This window comes from Manis pentadactyla, chromosome 15, assembly GCF_030020395.1.
Source record: "Manis pentadactyla isolate mManPen7 chromosome 15, mManPen7.hap1, whole genome shotgun sequence".
Taxonomy (NCBI): Eukaryota; Metazoa; Chordata; class Mammalia; order Pholidota; family Manidae; genus Manis; species Manis pentadactyla.
In genome coordinates, this window is record NC_080033.1 from 60,790,378 (window position 1) to 60,809,487 (window position 19,110).

Consider the following 19,110-nt stretch of genomic DNA (forward strand, 5'->3'; position numbering starts at 1 on the left):
AAGACCTCACAAAAAATGGGAAAGTAGCAAAGCTGTGAACGAGTGGGACCCAAGCCTTGCCTCCACCCCAGCTCACTAGCGGGAGGAAGAGAAACAGAGTAGGGAGGGAGTAGAAGCCCCGGACCGCTAAATACCTAGCCCTGGAGATCTACTGCGGGAGCACAAACCCGCATTGCATGGTGCTCTGGAGATTAGAGGGGTTAGAAAGCAGGACAGGTGGAATACTTGGAGAGACTGAGATTCCAGCTGCTTGTGGAGAACAGGTACCCACAACTGGCCACTACAGGACAAAAGAAAGGCAGGTGCTTTGAAAGATTTCCCAACAGTAAGAGGGCTGCTAAAGGGGCAAGGATTACACAGAGCTTGCTGCTCAGGAGAAAGGACAGGTGGACAAAACTGTCCTGGTACAATCAGCACAGCAAGTTGGGAACTTTCAGGAGACTCAGGAACTCCATCCCCCTGGCTGGCAATGCAGCTGCGAGGACTCCCACCACGATACACAGCCTGCCAGTCCTTCTTCCTGGCCAGCACCTGCTCTCAAACCTGCTGCCCCTGCCATCGCACCAGGCTAGCCAGAGAGCAGCCCCACCTACAGCAGCAACAGAGGCAAAACAGAGAGGCTTCTCCCTATGCGCTAAGCACACTGCCCTGGCAGTGGAGGCAGGCACTGCGGCCGGGAAGCAGGAAAGAACTCTGTCCTCCCAGAAGGCATTGGTGCCACTTGCCTACAACCCCCACCATTGGTCCAGGGGTTGGGCAGCTCCAGAGAGTAGAGCTCCTGGGCACTAGAGGGCACTACCTACACAGTTATCATTTCATATTACTTAAGTAGGATTGAAATTTCAAAAGAAACTTTTTCAATCCCAAATCCCTCAAACACCAGAAAGAGGAATCAGTGAAACTGAAATCAACAGTCTTCTTGATAAAGATTTCAAAATAAAAATCATAAACATGCTCATGGAGCTATAGAAAAATATTCAAGATCTTAGGAATGACTTCAAGAAAGAGAGACTTTGATAAATACAGTAGCTGAAATGAAACATAAAATGGAGGAATTTAAAAGCAGATTAGAAGAGGTAGAGGAGATGGTCAATGGAATAGAAATTAGAGAATAGGAATACAAAGAAGGTGAGGCAGAGAGAGAAAAGGATGTCTACAACTGAAAGAATAAGACAATTCTGTGACTAATCCAAACAGAACAATATTCACATTATAGGGGTACTGGAAGAAGAAAAGAGAAAAAGGGATAGAAAGTGTCTTTGAGGAAATAATTGCTGAAAAGTTCCCCACTCTGGGGAAGGAAATAGTCTCTCAGGCCATGGCAGTGCACAGATCTCCCAACACAAGGGACCCAAGAAAGACAACACCAAGACATGTAATAATTAAAATGGCAAAGATCAATGACAAGGACAGACTATTAAAAGTAGCCAAAGAGAAAAAAAGATCACAAACAAAGGAAAATTGATCAGGCTGGCTATCATCAGACTTCTCAGCAGAAACCATACAGGCCAGAAGGAAGTGGCATGATATATTTAATGCAATGAAACAGGAGGGCCTCCAACAAAGAATACACTACCAGCAAGATTATCATTTAAACTTGAAGCAGGGAATAAACAATCTCCAGATAAGCAAAAGTTGAGGGAATTTACCTCCCACAAACCATCTCTACAGTGTATTTTAAAGGGACTACTCTAGATGGAAGTGCTCCTAAGGCTAAATGGCTGTCACCAAAGAACATAAAACCACAGTAAAGGAATTAGAACAATTAATAACTAAGCAAATGCAAAATTAAATCAGCTACCAAAAAGTCAGTCAAGGGATACAGAAAGAATACAGAACATGACACCTAATATATAAAGGGTGGAGGAAGAAGAAAAAGAAGGAAGACAAAAGGAAAAGAACCTTTAGATTGCATTTGTAATAGCATAATAAGCGAATTAAGTTAGACTGTTAGATAGTAAAGAAACTTCCCCAGAACCTTTGGTAACCATGAATTTAAAGCCTGCAATGGAAATAAGTACATATCTATCAATAATCACCCTAAATGTAAATGGCCTGAATGCACCAATCAAAAGACACAGTTACAGAATGGATAAAAAAAACAAGACCCAGCTATATGCTGCCTATAAGAGACTCACTTCAAACCCAAAGATACACACAGACTAAAAGTGAAGGGATGGGAAAAGATATTTCATGCAACTAATAGGGAGAAAAAAGCAGGAGTTGCAGTACTTTTATCAGACAAAATAGACTTCAAAACACAGAAAGTAACAAGAGACAAAGAAGGACATTACATAATAAAGGGAGCAGTCCAACAAGAGGATATAACCATTATAAATATCTATGCACCCAACACAGGAGCACCCAAAAATGTGAAACAAATATTAACAGAATTTAAGGGGGAAATAGAATGCAATGCATTCATTTTAGGAGACTTCAACACACCGCTCACTCCAAAGGACAGATCAGCCAGACAGAAAATAAGTGAGGAGGCAGAGGCACTGAACAACACTTTATAACAGATGGACCTAAGAGACATCTACAGAACACTCTACCCAAAAGCAACAGGATATACATTCTTCTCAAGTGCACGTGGAACATTTTCAAGAATAGACCATATACTAGGCCACAAAAAGAACCTCAGGAAATTAAAAATGACTGAAATTGTACCAACCAATTTCTCAGACCACAAAGGTATGAAATGAGAAATAAATTGTGCAAAGAAAAAAAAGCCCACAAACACATGGAGGCTTAACATGCTCCTAAATAATCAATGCGTCAATGACTAAATAAAAACAGAGGTCTAGCAATATATGGAGACAAATGAAAACAACAGCTCAACATACCAACTTCTGTGGGATGCAGTGAAGGCAGTTCTAAGACAAAAGTACATAGCCATACAGGCCTATCTCAAGAAAGAAAAACAATCCCAAATGAACAGTCTAAACTCAGAATTAATGAAATTAGAAAAAGAAGAACAAATGAGGCCCAAAGTCAATAGAAGCAGGGACATAATAAAGATCAGAGAAGAAATAAATAAAATTGAGAAAAACCAAACAATAGAAAGAATTAATAAAACTAGGAGCTGGTTCTTTGAGAAAATAGATAATATAGATAAATCCCTAGCCAGACTTATCAAGAAAAAAAGAGTCTGCACACATAAACAGAATCAGAAATGAGAAAGGAAAAATCACTACAGACATTGCAGAAATACAAAGAATTATTAGAGAATATTATGAAAAATTATGTGCTAACACATTGGATAATCTTGAAGAAATGGACAACTTTCTAGAAAAATACAACCTTCCAGGAAGGTTGTATTGACCCAAGAAGAAACAAAATCTGAACAAACCAATTACCAGCAATGAAATTGAACTGGTAATCAAAAAACTACCTAAGAACAAAACCTCCGGACCAGATGGCTTCATCACTGAATTTTATCAAACATTTAGAGAAGACCTAACACCCATTCTCCTTAGTTTTCCAAAAAGTAGAAGAGGAGGGAATACTTCCAAACTCATCGTATGAGACCAGCATCCCTCTAATAACAAAACCAGGCAAAGATACCACACACAAAAAATTACATACCAATATTCCTGATGAACATAGATGCAAAAATACTCAACAAAATATTACCAAACCAAATGCAAAAATACATCAAAAAGATCATCCATCATGATTAAGTGGGATTTATTCCAGGGATGCAAGGATGGTACAATTTCAAAATCCATCAACATCAGACACCACATCAGCAAAAAGGACAAAAATCACATTATCTCCATGGATGCTGAAAAAGCATTTGACAAAATTCAACATCCATTCATGATAAAAACTCTCAACAAAATGGTTATAGAGGGCAAGTACCTCAACAACATAATAAAGGCCACATATGACAAACCCACAGACAACATCATAATTAACAGTGAAAAAATGAAAGCTTTTCCTCTAAAATCAGGAAAAAGACAAGGATGCCCACTCTCCCCACTTTTATTCAACAGAGTACTGGAGTCCTAGCCACGGCAATCAGACAATGCAAAGAAATAAAAAGCATCCAGATTGGTAAGGAAGAAGTTAAACTGTCCCTGTTTGCACATGACATGATATTGTACATTAAAAAACCCTACAGAATCCATCACAAAATTATTAGAAAAATTGAATTCAGCAAAGTTGCAGGACACAAAATTAATACATGGAAATCTGTTGCATTCCTATATACTAACAATGAACTAGCAGAAAGAGAAATCAGGAAAACAATTCCATTCACAATTGCATCTAAAAGAATAAAATACCTAGGAATAAACCTAACCAAGGAGGTAAAAGACCTACCCTGAAAACTACAAGACACTCATGAGAGAAATTAAAGAGGACACCAATAAATGGAAATACATCCCATGCTCATGGATAGGAAGAATTAATATTGTCAAAATGGCCATCCTGCCTAAAGCAATTTACAGATGCAGTGCAATCCCTATCAAAATACTAACAGCATTCTTCAATGAACTAGAACAAACAGTTCTAAAATTTATATGGAATCACAAAAGACCCCGAATAGCCAAAGCAATCCTGAGAAGGAAGACTAAAGTTGGGGTGGTTATTCTCTCCGACTTCAAGCTCTACTACAAAGCCACAGTGATCAACTGTTTGGTATTGGCAGAACAGACACATGGGTCACTGGAATAGAATAGAAAGCCCAGATATAAACCCACACATATATGGCCAAGTAATGTATGATAAAGGTGCCATAGATATACAGTGGGGAAATGACAGCCTCTTCAACAACTGGTGTTGGCAAAACTGGACAGCTACATGTAAGAGAATGAAACTGGATTACTCTTCAACTCCATAAAGTAAACTCAAAATGGATCAAAGACCTGAATGTGAGTCATGAAATCATAAAACTTTTAGAAGAAAACATAGGCAAAAATCTCTTGAATATAAATATGAGCAAATTTTTCCTGAACACATGTCCTTGGGCAAGGGAAACAAAAGCAAAAATGAACAAATGGGACTACATCAAACTAAAAAGCTTCTGTACAGCAAAGGACACCATCAGCAGAACAAAAAGGCATCCTATGGTATGGGAGAATATATTCATAATGACATCTGATAAGGGGTTAACATCCAAAACATATAAAGAGCTCACATGCCTCAACACCCAAAAAGCAAATAAACTGATTAAAAATGGGCAGAGGATCTGAACAGACACTTCTCCAAAGAAGAAATTCAGATGGCCAACAGACACATGAAAAGATGCTCCACATCACTAATCATCAGGGAAATGCAAATTAAAACCACAATGAGAATACCACCTCACACCAGTAAGGATCGCCACCACCCAAAAGACAGGGAACAACAAATGCTGGTGAGGATGTGGAGAAAGGGGAACCCTCCTACACTGTTGGTGGGAATGTAAATTAGTTCAACCACTGTGGAAAGCAGTATGGAGGTTTCTCAAAAAGCTAAAAATAGAAATACCATTTGACCCAGGAATTCCACTCCTAGGAATTTACCTGAAGAAAACAAGATCACAGATTCAAAAAGACATGCACCCCTATGCTTATTGCAGCACTATTTAAAACAGCCAAAACATAGAAGCAACCTAAGTGTCCATCAATAGATGAATGGATAAAGAAGAGGTGGTGCATACACACAATGGAATATTATTCAGCCATAAGAAGAAAACAAATCCTACCATTTGCAACAACATGGATGGAGCTAGAGGGTATTATGCTCAGTGAAATAAGCCAGGTGGAGAAAGACAAGTACCAAATGATTTCACTCATTTGTGGAGTATAACAACAAAGCAAAACTGAAGGAACAAAACAGCAGCAGACTCACAGACTCCAAGAAGGGACTAGTGGTTACCAAAGGGAAAGGCGTTGGGGAGGGTAGGTCGGGAGGGAGGGTGAAGGGCATTGAGGGGTATTACAGTTAGCACACATAATGTAAGGGGGGCATGGGGAAGGCAGTATAGCATAGAGAAGACGAGTAGTGACTCTATAGTATCTTACTATGCTGAAGGACAGTGACTGCAATGGGGTATGTGGAGGGGGGGGACTTGATAATAGTGGGGAATGTAGTAACCACAATGTTGCTTATGTGAAACCTTCATAAGTTGTGGACAAAATGAAGGTCTTATGGCCAGGATTCTTACCTGGCCCTGGTTGGCTAGCTCACTACACACATGTGGGTAAAGCATCGTTATTGACTCTATAGAGAGAGCCCTGCCCAGTGCTCTGGGTGACATGGTGGCACAGCTACAAGGCTGCAGGAGAGCAGAGCAGAGGCTGCAGTGGTGGCAGCAGTGAGGACAGAGGCCCAGAGGATGGCTGTGCAGGTAGAGAGGCCCAGAGGCAGAGACTGGCTTGCTGCATGCAGACAGATTTTAGTGATGGACCTGCCACTGTGGAAATACAATTGGTTATAACCCTTTCACCCCAAGAATGTTCTACTGTCATATCTTTAATCACACTGAATCCATAGTGAACTTGCCTGGAGAATTCCACTGGCAAGACAACTTTGTATCAATGATACCTTAATAATAAAAAAAAATCAAACCATCATGAAAAAAAATTATGATTCAGCTATTTGATGAAATACTATATATACCATGCTGAAAAATAAAAAGGGCACTCTTTGTCTTCAGGCATTGACAAGGAAAGATCTCTACAATTGTGAACAGCAGTAGGTTTGTGTTTCAAAAAGGGGGTTAAGGATGTCTTTGAACTTGCCTGTATATGCACAGAAATCTCTGACATGACACACCAAAATGAATAGTTTTATCACTGGTGGTGGTTGGTGGGAACTGGCCAGGTGCCTGAATACTTTTTACAGGTTTTTATTTTTAGGCCATGTAAATGTACTACTACTTATTAGAAAACTGCTTAGTTAAAACTGCTGAAGTCTCTTTAATGCAGCCTGCCTCAATTACCAAGGCCCAGTCAGACCTGTCTAACCCCACCAGCACTCTGCAGCTGTGGGAAAGCCCACACACCTCCCTTCCTTGGGTCTCACCTCTATGGGGATGTAAAGCATGAATCCTGGCTCTCCCGTGTGAGTCATGCTCATCACGCGGATCCCATTTGCGTAGCCCACGCTCATCTCCTGTGGAAACAAAGGGGAGGTCAGGTGGAAGTCCCTCAGGGAAGTGGCCACTCCACACATTTGCTCAAGACATGAACACCTGAGGCAAACCCTTCTCACTAGCCCTGCACCCATTGTTGGCCCTGAAGGAGATGCGAATGAAAGAATTTCATCTTCCAAATGGTCCATTTCCAGGTACTGGAGTCACTAGGAAGGGAGCACAGCCCTTGCAACAGCTCTTCTGAATATCACCATTTCAGCTTGACAAGCATGAGGTTTTTCTTTTTGCAAAGTCTTGCTGAAGATTCGTTTTAGTCAGGGCACTGGGAGCAACGCAGACCAGGCAAATGCCTTCTCTCGGGGCACCTGCCCTACAAAAGATGAGGCCTAATAACTGCAGGACAGGTTCATCTGCTACCCTGGAGGCAGAGGCTTCTAATGTTCAAAACGTGTTTACAGGAGCTTAGTTACCTAATGAGCCTCTGACACATCACTGTCCCCATAATGGACACTGTGGCGCCCCACACAGCTGGGGGCCGGTTGTTCACAGGGAAGCCCAGCATAATGTGGTGTCTGCAGGCTCATACCACTGCTCCGGCAGGAAGCGCGTGCTGGGAGGGGCTTGCTGCCGCCTGCGGTGAGAATTTTCTCTCACTTTGCCAAGAAGAAAAAGGGAAACTGACAATGAGTTAGCTGGTAGACCCTGACTTCGGTTTGAACGCCACAGCGCCCCCATCCGTCACGGTCCTGCAGCTGCTTGCTACAGGCAGCTGCACACTTGCCTGGGCTTCCAACAGAATGTTCAGTGACTTTTTCTTTTTTTTCTGTCGCTAACAGTTTTTTTCCACTCAGCTACAGTTGCCAAGCGTAAGAAGGATGTGAGTCTAGGGACTCATCTAACCCATTTCTTACCTGCGGATGCCACGTGCACAGAGGTTACTCTGTATGGCAAAGACAAAGCACTCCATGGAGAGAAGGCACCTGATCTTGGCATTTTGGGCAACAGTGTCATAATCACATAATTAAAAAATTTAATCTACCACTACGGAAAGCAATAAATATACAGAACTGATATCAGAGAAGGCAAATCCAAAGATATCCTAATGCTTATTAAATAAGGGCAACTTGAAGGGTAAAAATAAAGAAATGAATTTATTCATTTTGTTTGCTTAATAAAAGTCAGAACACATTTTGTAGTAGTTAATGCCATAGTAAGAGCATGTAACTGCCATCTCTATAAAAGAAATATTCCCTGCCCACTTAAAAAAACTAGAACTTTATTAGCACCCACCTTGCAAAACAGACTTGGGAAGTGGTCTGGAGTCATAGGGGCATAGGACAACTCAGACAGCACGTCCACAGCTCGAGGACCGATCAAATTGAGGGCTAAACAGAAAAGAACAAGATGTCGGCACCTCCAGGTGAACAGCTAGGCCAGTGGAAAAGGTTTGTTCCAGACTTGCTCATTATAGCCAAGGGTGAGGCCGTGAAAGTGTACCTTTGCTTAGGCAATCTGAAGGTGGACGCTAAGCACCCTGATTCTGGCACACACACCTCTCCTGACTAAATGCAGCTACCACCTGCTGGCACGCAAGACCTGGCTGGGGTCTCCTCTACCTCGTACACAGGTAGACAGTGTTTCATAGCCTGCTTTGCAGTGAGATTGGGATCATGAGACCAAACCCTGGCCAAAGAGATAGGAGCCCACTTCCAGAGCTGGCTACAAACTCGCTGCACAATTCCCACTGCCTTCCTCTTCCCACTGTGGCTACATGACAGCAAATGCCCCAATTCCAAATCAGTACCTGGAGGAGAGCTGCCCACACACCCTGGATTCAGTCACGTTTGTGATAGAAGCTTGTGCTAATCATACATCATTCTCCCACATATGGGCTAAAAAGCAACTCTGGTTCAATAACATTCTATAGTTTCCCACTCTGGTAACAAGAAATTAGTCATATTTGCAGCTATAGTGAATTGAGAATAAGGCCTGGTGGGGGCATAGGGCTGGAATCAGTAAAGGGAGGTAGGGGTTAAACCTGGAAAGAAGAGGTAGAAGAGGAGGGGGTGTTCCCCTCAAAGGACTGATGAAGAATCAGCAAATTAAGTTATCCTTAAAAATTGCTAAATCATTTTTAAAAAGCTAAGGGGAAATTTTAAAGAAAATAATACTTTTGTAATAAATGTAAAAATACTTTAAAAATGGTTTACTCATTCATTCAACAAATATTTGCACTCCTACATGCTGGCTGTAAGGGATACAGCAGAGAACAAATCAAATGGAAACTCAAGCACTAATTCATTCCACACCCTACTTACAGAAATGTGGGCAAGAATTAGGGTTCAGTTTTCTATAACCAGAGATCCTCTTCTGTGCTTCTAATTCTGAACCTCATTTTTGAAAGTCAAATATAAATACATTTTGAAAGACAAATCTGGACTGGCTGGCCTTTCCTTACTCAGCTGATCTCAGAGGGGCGCATTACCAGTGTATTTCCAGGTGACGTCCTCCAGAAGCAGGTTGCTGTCTCTGGGCATGTGCTTCTTGAGCCAGGCCCAACAGTGGACCTGCTGGTCAGTTGGAGAAATCATGAAGAAACTGAAAGCAAGACCCAAAAGAAATCACTACCAGGCAGCAGAGACAGGGTTGGGAAGCATTTAAGCTGTCAGGGAGTCTCAAAACAATGAACAGAACACTGGCAAATGATCTCTTACATAATCTGGAGGGTCTCTTTTTTTTCCCTGATGATTTATTTTTGTATGGGGCTGCTAATGAACTGGCCGTGAGTTAATGACATGGTTTTTTGGTCCTGGGTGTAGAGTTAGGGTTTCCTGGGAAAGTGCAGTGGCGGGAGCAGAGTGGGTTGGCAGCAAACTTCACCTGCGCTTGCTCAGGCGCGCTATGCTGCAGTCGTTCTCGTACCCTCCACCCTCGTTGAGCATGCCCGTATGCACGATGTGGCCCACAGGCACATCAAGGTCGTTGGAAAAGAGGTACTGCAGGATCTCTATTGCCTGGTCCCCGGTGGACTGCAGGGTGAGGGAACAAAGCAGAGAGTGAGCATGACAGCATCTGGCTGGGTCACGTGGCCTGATGAGCATGGTGGCCTGCTCAGAAGATTCAATTAGCCAGAACCCAGGCAACACTACTGCAGCTTTTCTCCACAGCAAGAAGCTCCAGAGAAAGCTAGCTGTTGACTCTAATGATATATGGGCCTCTGCAAGCAGATTACAAACCAGAAACAAAGAGCTAAAAATTCAGAAAAATTTTCTAATACGGATAAAACACTGACATATACCAGAATTCTTAAATCATCTGTTTTGAAGTGACAGATGAGAAACAGGAGGCATTCAATAAATGTGCAGGCTCCTAATCTGTTATCTTGGCTCCCAGATACTTACTGTTATTTCAAACTTTGTGAAAGAGGACATGTCGATGACACACACAGCTTCCTTACAGCACTTGACTTCAGACTCCACAATGTCAAACCAGTCTGGCTTATAGAAAGTCTTGCTCTGCTCAAGTGCCAGGAGGTCTACAGAACAAAATAGGAGAAAAGGAAAAGGGGAGGGGATTTATATTGGAGGATCTCCCTGTATAGTTTAGTATAGCATAGCAGTTTTTATTTACCTTCCCAGGAACACATTCTAGCTATATACATTTAGAAATATGTTTTATTAATTCTCAGAGCAGAAAAAAAAAAAAAAGGACAAAAATGAGAATGTAGCTTCTTACCCTTGTCTGGTGGCACAAAGTACTTTGGCCTCTCAAATCCATGTTTCTCCATCCACCTGGCTCCTTGGGCATCCAGCCGGTCATAGAGAGGAGACGTGCGTAACTGCCTCCCGGTCTGGAAGTCCCAACGAGGAACCTTCAGATCGTACAGCAGAGCTAGAACAGGCAACAGTCTCTGAAAGCCCAGACCACAGAGCTGAGCCCCAGTATCCACTGGGCTCCGGAGTGGTTCCTATTCTAAAGAACATGCTTTCCAGCCTCATGTGGCCAATTTGCCAACCAGCACCCAGGATAACAGGCGTGCTCCAGAAAAAAGAATAGTACTGCAAGAGCTGGTATCGTCCCTCCATAGAGCTGTATAGCTATGCGTCACATAACAACTCTAGGTCTTTGTTCACAACTGTCATTCCAAATTAGTGGTAGAAACAACGGGAGAAAGGTCAGAGTTCTAAACCTTGCTAAGCTCCACAGCAGAGATGAAGGTTGTATCTACATGGGACACAGGTGGTTACAAAGTATGAAAAAAGGGCACTAGATTCTTAGATCTTGTTGGGATCTCACATCTGTTACAGACATTTCCTCTCTAATATTTAATCAATTTCTGAAGTGAAAGGGCACCTTAGCATACCTTGATTTGGTGGCTCTGAAATCTGACAGGTTGCATAGTATTGTCCCAGTAACATTATTCACATAACAAAGCTAGGGTCAGAATTCATTTCTCCTAATGTCCAATCTGCAACAGCAATGAGTAAATAGCCAGAAAGAGTGTGATCTCTAGTCCCTTTCAAAGAGAAGAACTGACCTCACACTATTCCAAATACAAGGTACGTCAGGGGGTAGGGAGGCTGGAGGACTGAAGAGAAGGAAGCAATGCTGGTCTCCTTATGTTGTGACAGTTTGTCAATCTCCTATGGTCCTTTATGTTCTGCTTTCCTCATCCCTATTTCCTACCATGCCTGCAATTTCTATTTTATGTCAGAGAAGGCCACCAAAAGTGTCATATCCTCCAGGAGAAACTCAAGTTCAATTATGATTTGCACAGGTTCTAATGTAACTATGGATGAGGAACTCTAGAATTAGGACAGTTCAACATTTTAACCAAAATATTTCTTACAAATAAAAAACCTTTTAAGTTATACATACTGCTGCCAGGTCCTTTATTCCCCACGCATATGAGCTCTCTGCCACTGGCCAAAAGTCAGTGCACAGGTGTTGAAAGGCCTCACTGTGAGCGGTACCTCCAGCTACCAAACCAGCAACTCATTCTTAATCATGAACAGTGGTCACGGCCAATGCAGGAACTTAGTCCTGGGCATCAATATGTCAAAAATATTTAGACATATTCTGGCCAAGTCGGAGAACAATTCCTCAGTATAGGAACATGAAATCACAATCTGATTTGGATCAATTCTTAATAAAAACTGTCTCTAAGGGCTTATTAGAAAATACATCAGAGGCAGAATAACAAATTAAACCTCAAATTAAAATGAAGAGGCCAATCATTCAAAGTTGTAGGGAAGCAAGAACAAGGAGAAAGCAGAAATGTATGTACTATGTTCACAAGAAGTGGTTTCCTATCTTCCTAGCATATAACATATTAATGACAAAAATCACTCAGAGAAGCATGAAGCTTTGAGAATCACTTGGCAAATTGTCTGCCTTGGAAAGTAAACCATGGCCTCAGCTACCAAGTGGGGAGCTGGCACACTCTCTGACAGCCTCTCTGAGCAAAGCAGCATGCAGACGCCGCTAGGAATACATAGAAGTTGCTGCTGGCGGTTTGGCAGGAGCTATGCTGCAAGTCCTGTTCTGCTTCATGCTGCAAGAGCTACATGAAGTGCCATACCTTACAGAAAACATTCCGTAAGTACCACTTGGGGCACAATGCCCCACACAGGCCTGAAAAGTCAACACCATAAGCCCACCATGAAGCAATTACTAATGAACTACGGAGAAATCTGCTCCTCTGAATGGCAGGACAAGCCCCAAACAAGGCACTTCAACTAGGTGCAAGTGGAATAGGTTTCACTTACGCATGACTTCCATGACCCGGTGGCGCAGAAAGGTACGGCTGCTCTGGAGAGCTCCAAAACGCTTCAGGTCTAATTCCCAGACGTTTTCTGAGGGATACCCGTGCACCATCCATTCAGCCAGGTACCTGTTTAGACGTGGGGGAAGGTATTGGGCCTCAGATGTGACACTCAGCACTACACTAGGACTCAAGAACCACCTGAATCCAAGATCCTTTCACGTCACAGACAAGTGGGGCAATCCTGGCCACTGGAAGAAACACACCTGGATCCATCTACCGCTCTCACAAGACCACTATGAAGATTTTAGTTCGAATAAGATACTCTAGAAATGTTTTAAGACATAAGCCCTGTCTATGAGGAAGTAATAAGATATGCATACAATAAATGTACCCTAATTTATACATCCTGTGAGTTAAAACAGTCACCTCATAGGGGTATACAGTTGTCCAACCACACCTCTTCTGCTCCGAATGTTTTTTCTTAACTCTTTGTCCATAACTTTTTCAGAGCCATTCTACAAGTCACTTCAGAAAAATGGCTTCATGAATTTAAAAAAGTTTTTTCAATTGCAGTAAAATACACAGAACATAGAACAGGCCATCTTCACCATTTTCAAGTGGACAGTTCTGTGGCAATAGGTGCATTCAGACTGCAGAGTAACCATCAACACTATCGAGCTCCGCAACGCCGCCCATCTTCCCAAACTGAAACTCTACACATTAAGCAGTCACTCTCCATCCCTGACCCCAGGCAGCCACCATTCTACTGTCTGTCTGTCTCTATGGACTACTCTAAGCATGTCATGCAGGTGGAATCACATATTACTTGTTCTGTCATGACAGGCTCATTTTCTTAGCACCTATTTTTAAATGAAACTTACATTACTCAGCATGATCATCTTTCTCACCACACTTGGATGTTTCCAAGCTCAATTACATACTCAAAGGACCATCATTTGCTAGGAAGGAAGAACAAAAAGAACGTCCCACAGGCTCCATGGCTAATTCCAAATGAGGAGTTCCAAAAGCGTCTTGCACAATGTCATTTCTGGACTAGGAGATGGGGGACAACTCTCAAATTGCACATATCCCCCTCTTACTAACATACCAGACTAAACACATCACACCACATTAACTACAAGTCAGTCTGGACAGGAAGAAGCCCCCAAGCTGAGACTGACCTGCCAGCTCCCCCACCAAACGAAAGGCCTGCAGAGTTCATTCCCGCCAGGACGAAGTAGCCCTGCACCGAGGGAGCCTCGCCCATGATGCACCTCATGTCCGGCGTGAAGGTCTCGGGGCAGTTCACCAACTTCAGGATCTCCAGCGGCTCCAGGTCTGGCATCCTGCGCAGGAGGGAGCTCAGCAGGGGCTCTGAGCAGTAAACACAAACCCAGACAGAGCGCTCAGCTGAGGGAGTTTACAGCTCACAGCCTCTTCCACTCACCTGCCTTTCAGAAATTCTCTCAGACGAGGTTTTTCTAAGAAGAGCCAATTGGGCCCTTGATCAGAAAGCAGACACCTTGGTGGAATTTCAGGGCGCACCTACGAAGTAGTTGGCATCAAGACTGAGAAGGAAGGTACTCTTCAGCAAGGCGAGGAGCTGTGCAGGGCAAACACCGCATGTGGCTGCAGAGAAGAATCCCCAGGCGCTCAGCGCTTGCAGAGAAGCCCTTCAGCGGCACCCAGAGAGGTTCACAGTGAGAGCTGCAGCTGGATGGGCGCCAGCAGACAGACCGACCCTGGGCCTGTTTCACAGGAAGTCCATCATCTGGGGACATGGCGGGTTCTTCATGCTATTCTGTCCACTTTTAAGAGTTTAAAATTGCCCACAATAGAGAGATTATTGTTTAAAATGTCCAGCCAGGGTGGGACGGCAGCTCCTCACTACAGACCCTTCCATATCTTTTGGATTTGGGACCATGTGACTATATTAACTATTCAGTACATAAAGTTACTAAAAAACTGAGTATGTAAATATCAAATCACTATGACATACACCTGAAACTAATACACTGTATGTTGATTATTATTCCATTAAAAGAAAGAAATTGAGTCAAAGACCATAGGAACACAATTCTACTTTCTATAAATGTCTTCCATCTTATATCATGTCCTATAAAAAGGCCTCCTCCCAGCCTAAAATTTCAGCAATGACTTTAGGTCAATGAGTAATGAGCCAAAGGCCCCTTACCAGAGTTCAGTCCCCTGAACCTGCTACCCGGTTAGTGCATCCCTGACCAGGCCAACTCTAGAGTGGCCTCTGTCACCACCACGTGGGGTTGTTCCAAAGATCAAATGAGGAATGTTGCTCATGTAATTGTACATTAATGATACCAAAATAAAAAATATAAAAATAAAAAAAAGATCAAATGAGGAGCTATTCTCACAAAGGTCCTGGAAAACCTAACATCTTAGACAAATAGGACAATATCACTATCATCTAGTTCACACACCAAAGTGATCCCAGTCTTCCTGTAGATTCTGTATCTCCAGCTGGTTTTTGCCCTCAGTGAAAATTGGCTTCGGGTTCTTCTCAAAGCCCCCAGATAAGATGCCACCCTGCCAGTTGCGAATATAAATTCTTCCGTCAGCATCCACAACAGCTGAGGGAGAGAGATGAAAAGGGAGTGGGGAGTAGAAGAGACAAAGGGATTAGAGGTAAGCCAGCTTTCGAAATGGACAGAGAATGAAAACAAAACACCCACTGTTGGCTTTATTAATGAAACAGTCTCCAGGGGACACAGGCAGGCTTTCCAGTGCCTTTCAAGGTCCCGGGGGAGGATCCTCCTCTCAGGGCGACAGTGGGGACGTCCTCAGCCTATCCCTACCTCCACTGGCTACCTAGAAGCTCTGACTGGCCCTCACAGGCAAACTGCAGAACTGCCGCCATGCCACGTGAGAGCCCACCAGAACGGGGTGGGGCTGCAGAGCCCACCTAGGCCTTGAGTCCCTAAAGGCCCCGAGGCCTCCAGAGTGATAGCAAACCCCTCCTCGGGGGCCCAGGGCCGCAGAACAGCGTGAGTCTGCATCTTCCCCAGGACAGCTCTACGGTGGAGAGCATCCGAGTCAGCAACTCCAGGTTCCAATCCAAACAGTCTCAATGTAGGCCTCTGCTGGGGACGGTACTTAGCTTGCAAAGAGAAACCAACAAAAATACTGCGAGGTGGAATGCCCGACTGGCCATCCTTTCATAAAGGGTGCTTAAAACAAAGTCAGAATGGGGTCCACCTCCCCGTAACAATGCTCTGGGAAAGACAAGACTCTTTTGGGACAATCTGTCCTTAGCAGAAAGTCTTCCTTTCAGAGGACAGAACAGTGGCAAGGAAACAAGATTAAAAACAAAGTGTAAGTCCTCACTTGGTGTGCTGCTCTGCAGAGGGGTCTCCAAGGGGCGAGTCAGAAGGTAGAAGTGTTCGCAGGCATGTAACGGGATACTAACCGGCTCCTCGTTGGACAGACCCAGCTCGTATGCCCACTACAAACGGACAGATTTATTTGTGGGTGGGAAGAGGAACAGAAAGACACATGAGCAAGTTCAGCCACTTGAAAGGAGTTTAATTTCAAGTGGCTTGTGTGTGTTCTGGCTACAATGTCAGGTGTGGGAAGCCAAGTCCAGCCTGCTTTTGTTCAATTATTGGGATGGGGAGCAACAGTCGAGGTTTTAAGCCATTAGAAGTCCTGTTAGATCAAGACAGAAAGATTTACCAGCTAGTAGAAGGAGCTCTTGGAGAGTAAGTGAGGCCCCTTTAACAAAGTGCCTGGCCTCAGCTACCAACCCAAATACCAAACATAAATGAACTTCACATGGCAAAAAGTTTTCCTAGGTCACCCTAAGACTGTAGAGTGGAAGGTAAGGGACCAAGTTGCCTTAAAAGTAGAAGCAGCTGAATGTTTGAGCTGAATCCATGCTCCTGCCACTGTAAAGCAGCCTTATACTTTACCTGTTAGGTTGTAGGATGAAAGAAACCTCCAGAGAAAGACCCAATAGCAAGGACTTATGTCAATGCCCAGATGTTTCCCAGCCTTTCTGACCAGGATAGCACCACTTCACAAGGGCAGGGCACGGGAGCGTCTATCTGAGGAACAGCTATAGGTTTCTGACTTGAAGTACAAGAATTCTGAGTTTTCCAGTCCAAACAAGAAAGAGTGTGGCCCCGATGTCTCTTTCTATCACAATATTAATCTTACATCTGTGCACCAAAAAATCCTGGGGATTGAAGTCAGATAAGAAAATAAGTAACCCAGTATTGTTTCTAACCTACCTGACCAGCACAGTTGACAAAATACTGGCATTCGATCTGTCCTTTATCTGTCTCCACGCCAGTAACTTGACTTTTTTTGACCATTACATGGAGAATGCTTGTCCGGTCATAGATCTGAACACCTGTTCCAAGGTAAAGAAAGGATCGGTGAGTCCATCCTCCACTGATCCAGAATTAAGGCATCTGCAAGTGGAGTCTCAACTCATAAGAAACACTGCAAAAGCCAGGTCAATGCTTTAATTAAAAAAACAAAAACACTCCTCAGAACCACATCCTGAGACTGTATAAATGGGCCCTTCCCAAGACTGAAGCTAGGTGACATTGGCATCCAATCAGATTCCAGGAATCATAAAGGGGCAGAGAAGAAAAAACCCAAACAGGGCATCTTAAATCTACATGAATCAGTTCATCCAAAGTGTGTAACACTAGGGAAACTGATTAGTCTTCCCCTCATTCACTCTAACATGGCACATGGTCCAAGCTGTGGATGAAATCCCTGAGGTGTGTTCTGACCCTGAGCTTCTCAAGTTCTGCTGGTGGGGGTGGGGACTCCCTTGAGTCTGAAGTGCATTAATCAGACTAAAAGCAATTTATTAGGGCTTTAATAAGAAAAGCATGGCCCTGAGGGAAGATACTTATCCAAAGGTATTACATTAAAACACCATTAAGAGCCAGCATTTCAAAGGGGAAGCAGAGTTGTTGTCACTGCCTCCTGTGAGACACTTTCCTAGGCAACCGCTTCCCTAACCCAAAAGCCTGCTTACCATTCTGGGAGGCAGCACTTGCCAGGGCAAGAGCCACGTCAGCGGAGGACACCACTGCATCCTCGGGCACGTGCATGGCCCCCACCAGGTCGTGCACATTGAGGAGAGGGTGTAGTTCGGCCACTTTCTTTGGGGAGATGATCTCAGAAGGGATGCCTATAACACTGCCACAGAACACAAGGGGACAATGACATGCACTGGCCCCCTGGCAGAGGTCCGTCTGACCATAAAGTCGGGTCAGGCTTCTTGCCTCATACGTACTTCAGCCTTGAGTTGATGCGCTTCAGGGAGATCAGCCGGTCCTGAGTTTGGGCCAGAAAGACTGAGCCTGTCCTTATGTAACCTGCAAGAAACACCAGACCAAACTGAGGCAGACCAGGGCAAATGGAGGGTGGCAGAGAGGCAAGCCTGCTAGACTGTAAGTTTGAAGACCTGCGAGGCGTCCTGACACTGCCACCATCTAAACCTCAGCTCAGAATTTCATGAGGATCAAGAAACTTTAATGTACATAAAACCACTCTTAAAGTAAAACTGAAAAACACCATTGCTAAAAGATCTTTCGTAGGGTAATCCATCTCTACTCTTCCCTCGTTAGGATTCCTCCTCCAAGTTTTGGTGGGAATGGAACCCTTGGTGAAGGCCTCTCACAACACCAGTCCTGGGGGGTTGGACACTCTGTCTCCTTTCCCAGTACAGCCAGTAGGCATGTGACCTAAGCTCAGCCAATAAGACACCCCCAGAATGCTCAGTGTCCACGAGCGGGTAAATGGCTGGGGGTCACTCATCTCAGGAGCAGCAGTGTGCTGGCCAGCCCCTTCCTTTGCCAGCTGAGGGACTGTCTGCTGTGAGCAGCCCACATCCTGGCCTCCATGCTGCCTCCAGCTGGCCTGCCAACTCTACTGGCCTCCAAAGGCCTTCCAGCAAACTCCTTGCCCAAGTTAGCCAGAGTCGATTCCTGTTGTTTGCAATCAGCATACCTGACACAACCATTATTGGTCTTGGGTGAGTGACCATCCTCCTAAATTGCAATGACTCTCAGGTCTTAAGAGGAAAATGCTGACTCAGTCAGGTACCTTTTGAAAAGGAGCTACAGTGAGGATTTAAATATTTTCCTTATTTATTTTGAGAGTATCAGATAAATATGCCCTTCACTGACATGACAAGAATGTATCAGTTTTGAGAACTGATATTTCAGAGACTGGTTTTTAAAAATCGGTAGATATCCCAGGT

At 43.8% G+C, this 19,110-nt stretch overlaps 2 protein-coding genes across 11 annotated transcripts in view; one reads left to right on the forward strand and one right to left on the reverse strand.

Annotated features, from left to right (window-relative positions):
* LOC118932959 (pyruvate dehydrogenase phosphatase regulatory subunit, mitochondrial-like) overlaps window positions 1–19,110 on the forward strand; it is a 71,448-nt gene that overhangs the window by 14,888 nt on the left and 37,450 nt on the right. For 2 of the 4 annotated variants that reach the window (XR_008993987.1, XM_057492781.1), the window contains exon 4: window positions 7,921–8,155. The exons of the other annotated variants lie outside the window; for them this stretch is intronic. Coding sequence is in view for 1 of the 2 variants with exons in the window: in XM_057492781.1 (XP_057348764.1) it covers window positions 7,921–7,954 (34 nt within the window). In the remaining variant the exon portion in view is untranslated. Of the gene's footprint in view, window positions 1–7,920; window positions 8,156–19,110 lie in introns of those variants that run through there. 4 annotated transcript variants of the gene reach the window in all.
* PDPR (pyruvate dehydrogenase phosphatase regulatory subunit) overlaps window positions 1–19,110 on the reverse strand; it is a 47,649-nt gene that overhangs the window by 9,971 nt on the left and 18,568 nt on the right. For 3 of the 7 annotated variants that reach the window (XM_057492775.1, XM_057492777.1, XM_036926883.2), the window contains 13 exons: window positions 18,142–18,223; window positions 17,881–18,044; window positions 17,117–17,238; window positions 16,212–16,329; window positions 15,308–15,457; window positions 14,033–14,225; window positions 12,853–12,977; window positions 10,820–10,975; window positions 10,486–10,619; window positions 9,965–10,113; window positions 9,570–9,682; window positions 8,375–8,469; window positions 7,015–7,104 (listed from right to left, as the gene is read on the reverse strand). In XM_057492775.1, the coding sequence (XP_057348758.1) occupies window positions 7,015–7,104; window positions 8,375–8,469; window positions 9,570–9,682; window positions 9,965–10,113; window positions 10,486–10,619; window positions 10,820–10,975; window positions 12,853–12,977; window positions 14,033–14,225; window positions 15,308–15,457; window positions 16,212–16,329; window positions 17,117–17,238; window positions 17,881–18,044; window positions 18,142–18,223 (1,691 nt within the window). The remainder of the gene's footprint in view (window positions 1–7,014; window positions 7,105–8,374; window positions 8,470–9,569; window positions 9,683–9,964; window positions 10,114–10,485; window positions 10,620–10,819; window positions 10,976–12,852; window positions 12,978–14,032; window positions 14,226–15,307; window positions 15,458–16,211; window positions 16,330–17,116; window positions 17,239–17,880; window positions 18,045–18,141; window positions 18,224–19,110) is intronic. The other 4 variants (XM_057492779.1, XM_036926884.2, XM_057492778.1 and 1 more) reach the window with 3 other exon arrangements.